The 11,520-nt window shown below is 48.3% G+C and overlaps 1 protein-coding gene across 1 annotated transcript; it reads right to left on the reverse strand.

The window, feature by feature from the left end:
* Window positions 1-5,221: 5,221 nt before the first annotated feature.
* Window positions 5,222-9,990, reverse strand: LOC134044935 (NADH-cytochrome b5 reductase 2-like). The gene is made up of 6 exons (XM_062494459.1): window positions 9,976-9,990; window positions 9,735-9,881; window positions 9,067-9,139; window positions 7,890-7,996; window positions 6,774-6,903; window positions 5,222-5,322 (listed from the first exon to the last, which is right to left on the reverse strand). Exons 1-6 carry the CDS (start codon window positions 9,988-9,990, stop codon window positions 5,222-5,224), a joined length of 573 nt encoding a protein of 190 aa, XP_062350443.1.
* Between the last annotated feature and the right edge of the window lie 1,530 nt (window positions 9,991-11,520).

Below are 11,520 nucleotides of genomic sequence, written 5' to 3' on the forward strand. Positions count from 1 at the left end.
GTCCTGCAGAGCCGCAGGAGGGCTGGGGGTGATGGCAGAGCTGTCCCAGGGAGAGAGAGAGATGGAGAGAGAGCTCTCCGCTCACGGTGTGGGTCCCGGTGATCAGCAGAGTGCTGGATGGTGGTAGTTCACAGCGAGAAGACAGCCGGGCAGGGTCCGATGGTGGTTTCCCGACGCTGGGATGGAGGAGAGGCGGCGATCGTCCTTCTCGTCCGAACTCCGCGGGGGAAATGGGCCAAGGCCCAGCCTTTCGCTTCCTCTTCTGGCTGTTTGAATCTCGCGGGGCTTGCTTCTTCCCTCCCGTCCCCCCCCCTTGTCACCAGGGCCCAGTCAACAGGTATCTTAGCATGACAATGGGGAAAATTCCACAGAGGGAAAAGGGAAAGAAACCAACCCCCAAGAGCCACATGCTTTCACAATTAATCCCTGGCCCTATTACAACCCCTGGTGTCACAAGGGATCATTAGATTGTTAGCCTCCATTGGGTCACAATGGTTCCTTGCTTCTCTTAACCTCTGTGGTGTCACAATGCATCCCATGTCCATTTAGTCCACTTCATGTCACAATGAATTATTTGATTCTTGGCCTCCATGGTGGTATAATAGTTCATTGATTCTATTGGGCCCCATGGTGTCACAATTCATTCCTGGCCATTTTAGGCCCATTGGTGAAACAATGGACCATCAGATTATTAGCCTCCATTGGTTCACAATGTATCCTTGCTTCCCTTAGCCCCTGTGGTGTCACAATGCATCCATGCCCTTTTAGGCCACTTGGTGTTACAATGAATCATTTGATTCTAGGCCTCCTTGGTGTCATAATGTTTCCATGATTTATTGTGCCCCATGCTTTCACAATTCATCCCTGGCCCTTTTACAACCCCTGGTGTCACAAGGGATCATTAGATTGTTAGCCTGCATTGGGTCACAATGGTTCCTTGCTTCTCTTGGCCCCTGTGGCGTAACAACGTATCCCATGTGCTTTTAGGCCACTTCATGTCACAATGAATCATTTGATTCTTGGCCTCCATGGTGGCATAATAGATCCTTGCTTCTATTGGGCCCCATGCTTTCACAATTCATCCCTGGCCCGTTTACGATCCCTGGTGTCACAAGGTATCCTTAGATTATCAGCCTGCATTGGGTCACAATGGTTCCTTGCTTCTCTTAGCCCCTGTGGTGTCACAATGCATCCCATGCCCTTTTAGGCCACTTGGTGTCATAATGAATCATTTGATTGTTGGACTCCATGGTGTCATAATAGTTCTTTGCTTCTATGGAGTCCCATGCTTTCACAATTCATCCCTGGCCCTTTTGGGTCCCCTGGTGTCACAAGGGAACATTAGATTGTTAGCCTGCATTGGGTCACAGTGCTTTCTTGTTTCTCTTAACCTCTGTAGTGTCACAATGCATCCCATGCCCATTTAGGCCACTTGATGTCATAATAAATCATTTGATTCTTGGCCTCCATGGTGTCATAATATTTCCTTGTTTCTATTGGGCCCCATGGTGTCACAATTCATCCCGGGCCCTTTTAGGCCCATTGGTTTCACAATGGATCATTAGATTGATAGCCTCCACTGGGTCACAATGGTTCCTTGCTTCTCTTAACCTCTGTGGTGTTCACAATGCATCCCATGCCCTTTTAGGCCACTTGATGTCACCATGAATCATTTGTCCAGAGCCCACATTGCAGATGTCATTTTGGATGGCACATTTGTCACTAGGTTGGCATCCAGGTTTGGAGGAAGTGACAGCCTTGGTCTGGGAGATATCTTCAACCATCTGGAATTTTTGTAGCTAAAATCTCTGGAAGGGCCACAAGCTAGTTGGCTCTGAAAGGTGGCACTTTTGCACAGGAAAGCAAAGTCAAGTGCCCACTTTCCAGATGTCATTTTGGAGGGCTCGTTTGGCACTCAAATGGCAGTCAGGTTTGGAGGAAGGGGAAGCCTTGGTCTGGGAGAAATCCTCAACCATCTGGAATTTTTGTATGTAAAATCCCCGGACAGCCCACAGGCAAGATGGCTTTGAAAGATGGCACTTTTGCACAGGAAGGCAAAGTCCAGAGCCAATATGGCAGATGTCATTTTGGAGGGCATGTTTGGCACTCGGATGGCAGCCACATTTGAAGGAAGGGGCAGCTTTGGTCTGGGAGAATTCCTTGACCATCTGGATTTTATGTAGATAAAACCAATGGACAGAGCACAGGCAAGTTGGGTCTCATAGGTGGCATTTTCACCCAGGAAGGCAAAGTCAAGTGCCCACTTTGCAAATGTCATTTTGGAGGGCACTTTTGGCACTTGGATGGCAGCCAGGTTTGGAGGAAGGGGCAGCTTTGGTCTGGGAGGAATCCTCAACCATCTGGAATATTTGTAGGCAAAATCCGAGGAAGGGCCGCAGGAAGTTAGGTAAGTTGGCTTTGAAAGATGGCACTTTTGCACAGGAAGGCAAAGTCCAGAGCCAACATGGCAGATGTCATTTTGGAGGGCACGTTTGGCACTTGGATGGCAGCCAGTTTTGGAGGAAGGGGCAGCTTTGGTCTGGGAGGAATCCTTGACCATCTGGAACTTTTGTAGGCAAAATCCAAGGTAGGGCCGCAGGCAAGTTAGGTAAATTGCCTCTGATACGTGGCCCTGCTGCATAGTAAGGCAAAGTCAAGTGCCCACTTGGCAGATGTCATTTTGAAGGGCACATTTGGCACTTGGATGGTAGCCAAGTATGTAGGAAAGGGCAGCTTTGGTCTGGGAGAAATCCTCGACCATCTGGAATACTTTTCTGTAAAATCCCCGGACAGGTCGTAGACAAGTTGGCTCAAATATGTAGCACGTTTGCCCAGGAACCCAAAGTCCAGAGCCCCCTTTGCAGATGTCATTTTGGAGGGCATGTTTGGCACTCAGATTGCAGCCAGGTTTGGAGGAAGGGGCAGCTTTGGTCTGGGAGAAATCCTCGACCATCTGGAATTTCTGTGTGTAAAATCCCCGGTCAGGACACAGGCAAGTTGGCTTCGAAAGGTGACACTTTGGCCAGGAAGGCAAAGTCAAGTGCCCACTTTCCAGATGTCATTTTGTAGGGCACGTTTGGCACTCGGATGGCAGCCAGGTTTGGAGGAAGGGGCAACCTTGGTATGGGAGAAATACTCGACCATCTGGAATACTTTTAGGATAAATCCCTAGACACGGCACACACAAGTTGGCTCAAATATGTAGCACGTTTGCCCAGGAAGCCAAAGTGCAGAGCCTACTTTGCACGTGTCATTTTGGAGGGCATGTTTGGCACTCAGTTGGCAGCCAGGTTTCGAGGGGGGGGCAGCCTTGGTCTGGGAGAAATCCTTCACCATCTGGAATTTTTGTATGTAAAATCCCTGGACAGGCACAGACAAGTTGGCTCTGAAATGTGGCAATTTTGCCCAGGAAGCCAAAGTCAAGTGCCCACTTTCCAGATGTCATTTTGGAGGGCATTTTTGGCACTCGGATGGCAGCCAGGTTTGGAGGAAGGGGAAGCCTTGGTCTGGGAGAAATCCTCGACCATCTGGAATACTTTTCTGTAAAATCCCCGGACAGGTCGTAGACAAGTTGGCTCAAATATGTAGCACGTTTGCCCAGGAACCCAAAGTCCAGAGCCCCCTTTGCAGATGTCATTTTGGAGGGCATGTTTGGCACTCAGATTGCAGCCAGGTTTGGAGGAAGGGGCAGCTTTGGTCTGGGAGAAATCCTCGACCATCTGGAATTTCTGTGTGTAAAATCCCCGGTCAGGACACAGGCAAGTTGGCTTCGAAAGGTGACACTTTGGCCAGGAAGGCAAAGTCAAGTGCCCACTTTCCAGATGTCATTTTGTAGGGCACGTTTGGCACTCGGATGGCAGCCAGGTTTGGAGGAAGGGGAAGCCTTTGTCTGGGAGAAATCCTCAACCATCTGGAATTTTTGTAGGCAAAAGTCCAGGACCGGCCGCAGGGAAGTTAGGTAAGTTTGCTTTGAAAGATGGCACTTTTGCACAGGAAGGCAAAGTCCAGAGCCAACATGGCAGATGTCATTTTGGAGGGCACATTTGGCACTTGGATGGCAGCCATTTTTGCAGGAAAGGGCAGCTTTGGTCTGGGAGAAATCCTCAACCATCTGGAATTTTTGTGTGTATAATCCCCAGACAGGACACAGGCAAGTTGGGTCTCATAGGTGGCACTTTTGCCTAGTAAGCCAAAGTCAAGTGCCCAGTTTGCAGATGTCTTTTTGGAGGGCACTTTTGGCCCTCCGATGGCAGCCAGGTTTGGAGGAAGGGGCAGCCTTGTTCTGGGAGAAATCCTCAACCATCTGGAATTTTTGTAGGTGAAAGTCCAGGACCGGCCGCAGGGAAGTTAGGTAAGTTGGCTTTGAAAGGTGACACTTTGGCACAGCAAGACCAAGTCAAGTGCCCACTTTTCAGATGTCATTTTGGAGGGCACGTTTGTCACTCGGATGGCAGCCAGGTTTGGAGAAAGGGGCAGCTTTGGTCTGGGAGAAATCCTCGACCATCTGGAATTTTTGTGTGTAAAATCCCTGGCCGGGCCACAGGCAGGTTGGCTCTGTAAGGTTGCACCTTTGGTACAGGAAGCCAAAGTCAAGTGCCCACTTTGCAGATGTCATTTTGGAGGGCAGGTTTATGCCTGTGAAAATGAATGGCCTTTTCAGAAGAGCAGGTGTGAAGTGATTCACGACTGCAATACACGTAAGCAGAAGAACCAGATGAGGTGGTACTTGTTGGTCCTGCATGCACCTCATGCCTCTGCCTGCTGCCAACACTTGGTGCTGCTGCTCCACAGAGCCCATTTCAGTGTTTGTTGGGTTTGATTTTTGCGGTCAGTTCCCATAAACAACTCCCCTGCTTTACCGGACCCATCCCTGGGGTGTGGTCCCGGACTCACCCTTAGCCTGGAGGAATTCTCTGCTCCCCTGGAGAGGGGCTGAAGGCAGGGCTTATGAGAGCAGAGGGAAAACAACCAAACCGTGGGCACTGTGTCCTGGATGCATGCAGCACCACGTGTTTTCCACGTTCCCAGCCCTGATGAATGTAGACAAGAAAATGCCTGTTCCTTGACTTGTGCAGCTCTCCCCTGCACCTCCCCTGCTTCCCCTGCCCTTATCCCTGGCGTGCCAAGGTCCTGCATCTCCCTGGCTCTGCAGCTGCAGCCCACCCTGTCCTGCCTGTGGCTGAGAAAATATGGGCTGAGATTTTTTTTGGCAGCAATCCATTCATTTAATGAACACAAAGAGCATACAGTGCAGAGAGTCTTTAGGAAAGACATCCAAAGTAGGGACTGTGCTTTTCCTGTCGTTCTCCTTCCTGTTTTCACCTGGGCTGGAAGGATGGGCATGGCATGTATTTACCATATGAAAGTGATGTTGCTAAATTTGTCCAGAAGTTCTGATGATGATGATTATTCTTGTTCCTCATTTTCTGACAGAAAACATTCTCATTTTGCCTTTCCCACGTTGTTTCCAGGTGCTGCCCAGGAGGGACATCTGTGGACATCCTTAGACAGTGATTGCCTGGGAGGAAGGGGAGCCTTTGCACAGCTCACCTGCAGAGCTCAGGTGGATGGGACCGGATTGGTGTGGCCTGAGAAGGCCTGAACAGCTGTGTCTGTGTTCTGGAGTGCCTTGAAACCTTTCTCTGTCAGGTTTTGGAGGGGTTTCCCTTTGGGATTTCTTGTGTGAAAAAAGGGACACCCCGGGTGTCCCTTTATGCAAAGTCCAGGGGTAAAGGAGGATTGAGTAACTGACAAGTGGGGTCTGGCATGAAAATGGTTCTGTTAAAATGGAGCAAAGAATGCAATAAGAAAATCGAGCATCCCTTTACTGTCTGAAAGGGTTAGGAACAAAAATGCTGGAGAAGGGCACTTTTATATTTGAATTGGTGTCACCTGTCTTGGATCAAGCCCCACAGTGAGCAATCCAGAGCAGAAGTGTGAAAGCTGGGATCCTTTGACTTCTGCAGGGGACTTCATTTTCTTTTCTTCTTCTTCTCTTCCAAGACCAGAGAAATGGTTCTACTCCTCCCATCTTTGCCAAAAGCTGTGGTGTTTGAGGAGCCAGAGCCAAGAGGTTTCAGCACCAGGGGTCTGCACTGGAGGGCTCCTGGTCCTGCCTGCGCAGGGTTCACCTTTTCATCCCTGCTGGGATGAAGTGCCATGGGAATATGGGATCTGGGTGAAACTGCAGCTCTGCTGGTATCCAGGGACGCGAGGTCGGGGGAGTGCGTTTTCCTGTGGCTTTCCAGGTCAGCAGGAGCCAGAGGAAATGGGGTGCCAGAGCCATGTCCCATCAGGCCGTGTTTGCCTCTGAGGATTACTTCTCTGAGCTTATTTCCTCACAGTCAACCCAGACCTGTTTGATTATGAAAGGGAGCTGGCTCTCAGCTGGTAATTCAGTAACAGCACTGAGATTCTCAGATGGCATTTTAAGCCACAATCTCCCTTGCTTAAGAAGCATCTGGAGCACCTCCCTCCATATGTATAGCTGAGGTATTTTATTTCCAGTACAGACTTCTCAGTCATACAGTGCAATAGCATTTTTTTTCAGATTTATAGTCCCAGGAGTGAGACATTCATCATTTATTCCTTACACAAAGTACTCTTTCCCATCATATCAACTCTGATAGGCTCATGGTCAAGTCTAGAAAAGGTGCTTTTTTTCCTATTTATCATTAAAAAAAAAAAAGATTCTCTACAGCTGTCAAGTTTTATAAAGCACCTCTGAAAATAACCAGTACCTCCCTTTTGCTCTCCCACCTGTGTCACAGTACCTGTCCCCTTATAGACCAGCAGTCCATTCGGCCCTCTGAAATCAATGGTATCTCCAATCTTCATGTTATCTAGATACTGGGACATCTTCCCACCCTCTGGAAACTTGGGGTTCACATTTTTGTGGTAGACCTGTAAGAACAATCATTTACACATTATGAACCACTAACTTTCCTGCAGACAGTATCACAAACTGTGGAACACAGTCCTGAAGGCCTGACATTCAGCACCGAATCGAGGCAATTCTTTGTTCTCAATTATCTCTTGAGTCTTGCAACAGGAAGCAGACAAAATCAATAAAATGTGCTGTTGGACACATGTTCCTGTGCTCCCTGCAAACAGCCAGGAAAACAGGGATGGGTGGAAGGCAGATTATGTGCTGCTGCCCTTACTTCACTATCGCTTTATGTATGTCATCCCATTTCTGTAGCCGCTCCTTCTAAAAAAGGAAGCATTGCTGCATGTTTTCCTTCTAAAACTTTCCCACTCAGCCACACAACAGCTTTTTCAGCTTTCAAGGTACGTAAGAAGGATTAAGCAGTTCATTACCATTCACCACCCTTGCAACACGAACAGAGCATGCAAAAAAAAAAATAATAATAAAAAAGTCTAGACTTATGCCTAAGGACAAACTCTATCACAGAAAAGGATTAGGAGATCCAGAAGTCCTAGGATCCCCTAGCTTAAAGGATTTCCCTTGTTTGACTTGTTTTCTGCTTAGAGGTCTTGGCAGGAAGCATTAGCAGCACCATAGGCATCTAGAGGGAGAGAGATCAGTATTCATGCACTGCCAAATAAAAGATACTAGGGAAATTCCTGAAATATGGCCAGGGAGGTGGTTCTCTCCTCCCTCTACTCCTCCTCTGCCATCCCTCAGTGCCACACAGCAGATGCACAGGATACAACTTACTATTCAAGGGCAATGTGGAATGAGTTGTTTGCCATGTAGTCACCCTGTTTGAAAAAGATGAGATCCGAAGAAAATGAAATTTAATGACATTTGAATGAAAGACGATGAAATTTGATGACTAGATCAAAGCAAACCATCTCATTAAAATTAAATAGTTGCCCTCCTTCCAGTTAGCAACCTATCTATATTAAAGGAAGACAAAATTTACCTTTATAATTAAATCAACATATCCTTTTGTCTCATCACTGGAAATGGGGGTATAGGCTCGAATCACCAGACTCCCATCAATTTTTGCAGAAAGGTAAACATGCTGGCCTGGGGAGAAAGAATTATGTTTTTCTGATTTCAATCTGATTATGTTTTTCATCCCTGGAGGACAAGAGGGAAAGGCAGGTATTGTAACCTGCTACACATGCAATGACAGAGAAAATCCTTGCCATATAAATGTTCTATGAAACATTCAGTTTCTTCTCTTTTTTCAGCACACAGCAGGAATTTCCCAGGAGGTAATATAGTTTAAGGATCTTGTTCCTAAATTCTTAAGAATGAATATGGATAAACACAAGCATTGCAGAGCACATCTCAGTTGGTTTACCATTTGTCTAGCTAATTCCACTGCTCTTCCCCACACAAGCCAGAAAAGAGTTTGGAGAGAGACAAGCAGAGTGCAAGGACATGCCCACAGCATGGAATGGGGTGTCCCTGACATCTGGCATACAGCACAGGGAGCTGCCAAACAGTGAAGAACAAACAGAGCCACATCTGCAGATCAGACACAGAGGCTTTCCCCTGCACAGATTATCACTGATTCAAGGTCCAAGGTTCAGTGCTATCAGCATTCCAGAGTACAGGAAATAAGGCCAATCCTGGGCTGAAATTCATGCTACAGAACTCCAGAAAAAGTTGCATGGAAATGCGTGTAACTCAAAGGTAAGTGCATGCACAGAAAAGGGTCTGAATATTTCAGCATCTTCCCAGGCAGCAGAGTTGTCTCCTTTATCCACTACAAGTGTGACTGAACTTGCCAAAATCAGGAGGGCAACTGCCAATAGACTGAGTGGACCAGATGGAAGTAGAATGCAAGTAAGAAATATGAAAAAGCTTTGACAGACACCACTCTTGCTTATATCCCAACTGGAGACAAATTCCATCAGGCTCAGTCCAGTTTCACTGCTCCTTTCCTAACCTACACCATGCAACCGTGCAAAGCACGCACAAAAGATCAGAAATACAGCCCTCTGGGAAACCTGATAGTTCTCTCCAAGACAGCAGCATTCAGATGCAGCTTTTAATTCCTTGCTTTTCTGAGCCTTCAATTCACAGTCAGAAGTCCAAGAACTATGAGAAACCAGAAATATAAGTAATTAAGTGTTTACAGCACTTACCTACAGGTAATCCTAATACATGATTTGTTGAGGGTAGCCCGAATCTAAATTTCTTTGTATCGTGACTGATTTCCTAAAAAAAACAAAGTTAGAACAAGGTCAGCATCACCACTACTTTGAATTTCAAACTTTATTCAACACAATATGCTTTAGCAAGCCTGCTCTTTGTTAGCATGCAAGACAAATTCTGGGAAAGGACACAGAAAAGGCTTTGAAAAATTAAGTTGAAACAACCAGGAGTTTCAGAAAGCAGTTTTCTCCTCTTTACTTTCACAAGGAGTGTCCTGTGCTTGCCTGCACAACCCCTGCAGCATCTTTAAAAGATAAAATCAGGAAATTGTGTGCGCAGGGCCAGAAGAGCACATTGTTGTGGCCAAAGATCAGGGAACACAAGGCGTGCAGAAGCCCAGCGCTTGCTTCTCACCCAGGGTGCACCCAGGGCAGGAACCGTGGGAGAAACACGGCCAGCAGCACTTCAGCACGCGAAACATCAGGAAACGACAGTTCGCACAAACGCTTTCACACACCCTGCTCTACCCCGGGAGCATCACGGGGTGGCTGCGGGGTGACAGCCATCCTTGGAGGCCTCTGGGGTTTCGATCCCACTGCCAAGAGCCCCGCAGGCCAGCGGCCTCCCCGAAGCCCTAAGTCCCCAGAGCCCCGGGCACCTCCTTGTCCAGCAGCCGCAGCGGGTACTTGGCCAGCGGGTCCTGCAGGGTGACGAGGCCGCTCGGCCTCCGGGCCGGCCCTCGCAGCAGCAGCAGCAGCAGGGCGGACGCCGCGACCACGGCCACGGCGATGGCCATAGGCGCTCCCTGTGAAGAGAAGGAGAAGGGCACGGCGGCCCGTGAGGGCACGGCGACCCGTGAAGGCACGGCCCAGTCCCTTACCACAGCCCCAGTCCCTCACCGCAAACGCCTCCATGACGATCTTGCCGCCCGCAGCGCCCGCGCCCGCCTCACGCTTCCTCCTCAGGATCCTCCTCCTGACTCCTCCTCGGGATCCACCTCTGGGATCCTCCTCCCGGTCCCTCCTCCCGGCTCCTCCTCGGGATCCAGGGCTGGGATCATCTTCCCGGTTTCTCCTGGGCCGGGGCGCTTCGGGTGATCCTCGCTCCCACCTCAGCCCGGGCGGGTCAGGCTGCCCTGGGAGCCAAATTGTTGATTTGACAGAATCGATGGGGTTGGGAAATACCTCTGAGGTCACCGAGGCCAGCCTGTGACAGGACAGCGCACCTAGTCACCAGCCCGTGGCACTGAATTCCATGTCCAGCCTTTGCTTTCCTCCAGGGACAGGGTCCCCACCGCCTCCCTGGGCCCTGTGATTGTGGTAACTGCACCACTTAACTAGTGCCTTGTCTTTATTTTCTTCTGTCTTTGCTCAGAGTCAGGATTAAAAACACGAAGGAGACAAATTTTCTCATGTTCAGGTTTGGTTGCTTATTAAATCTTTAACTTAAAGTAAGATTTAAGTAAGAGAGTTCTGCAACGCTTTTAGCTACCAACTAAAAGTGAGCAAAATTGAGGCCCTGAATCTAGCTAGTTACAGGGGTTTTCAAAGCTGAACAGCCCAATACAGAACTAACACCTATATTATTTACACTTTCGACCCAATAACCAAACTCTTGTGACCTGCAGTGCAGCACTATCCAACCAGAAAATACTACCTGAAATTATGAAGAAGGAAGAAGACAAAGAGACAACACCTAAAATTCTTCATCTTGTCTCATACCTATATTATAAACCCTTCAAATTTAAAACCCTTCACCATGTGAAATTACACACTTCTGTTTAACTACATACCCATGAATTTTTAACTCCATCACTCAAATTTGGAAGCCTTCCCCAAGGCCTCAGGTCAAAACCAGTGTTCTCCAGGGACTCAGTGCCAGAAAGCACAGAAAGCTCAAAAATTCCACACTTCTGGGATCCAACACTGCCATGCTTAGCAATTCTTGCTGCAAAGAAAAAGAAGGGGAGCAAAGTCGAATTGGTCACTTCAGATGAAGAAGACAGTGTTTCTGTGCATGCAAGGCACGGCAAGGAACGGATTCCTAAATGAGGAGTAAATCTGCCCTTGTGCCACTTCTCGAAAAGTGCAAGGGAAACAAAGTGAGGGCAAAAGAAAACAGAGAGGATCTAATGAGAATGGGGTTGCCATGTCCTTTTGGGCAGACCTGCTAGTGGGAGGAGAGTCAGGAAAGACATGAAATGTGTTATCTCCACAGACAGAGGAGAAGAGAGAGAGCAGGACACCCTCAGGACACCATTCCAGAGCTAACCAGTGAGTGTCATAAGTGTTTGTCACACACACTGACTCAGAGCCAATTGTCCATCAAGCAGTGGAATTTATTAAGCAAGCGGTAACAAGCAAAAGCAGCGCTGGGCGGCCGGGAGTTAGCGCTCCACCAATGGCGCGCGCTTTCCTCTCTCAGTCCTTTGGGCTTTATACCCC

The sequence above is a fragment of the Cinclus cinclus genome, chromosome 6 (genome assembly GCF_963662255.1).
Source record: "Cinclus cinclus chromosome 6, bCinCin1.1, whole genome shotgun sequence".
Classification (NCBI taxonomy): Eukaryota; Metazoa; Chordata; class Aves; order Passeriformes; family Cinclidae; genus Cinclus; species Cinclus cinclus.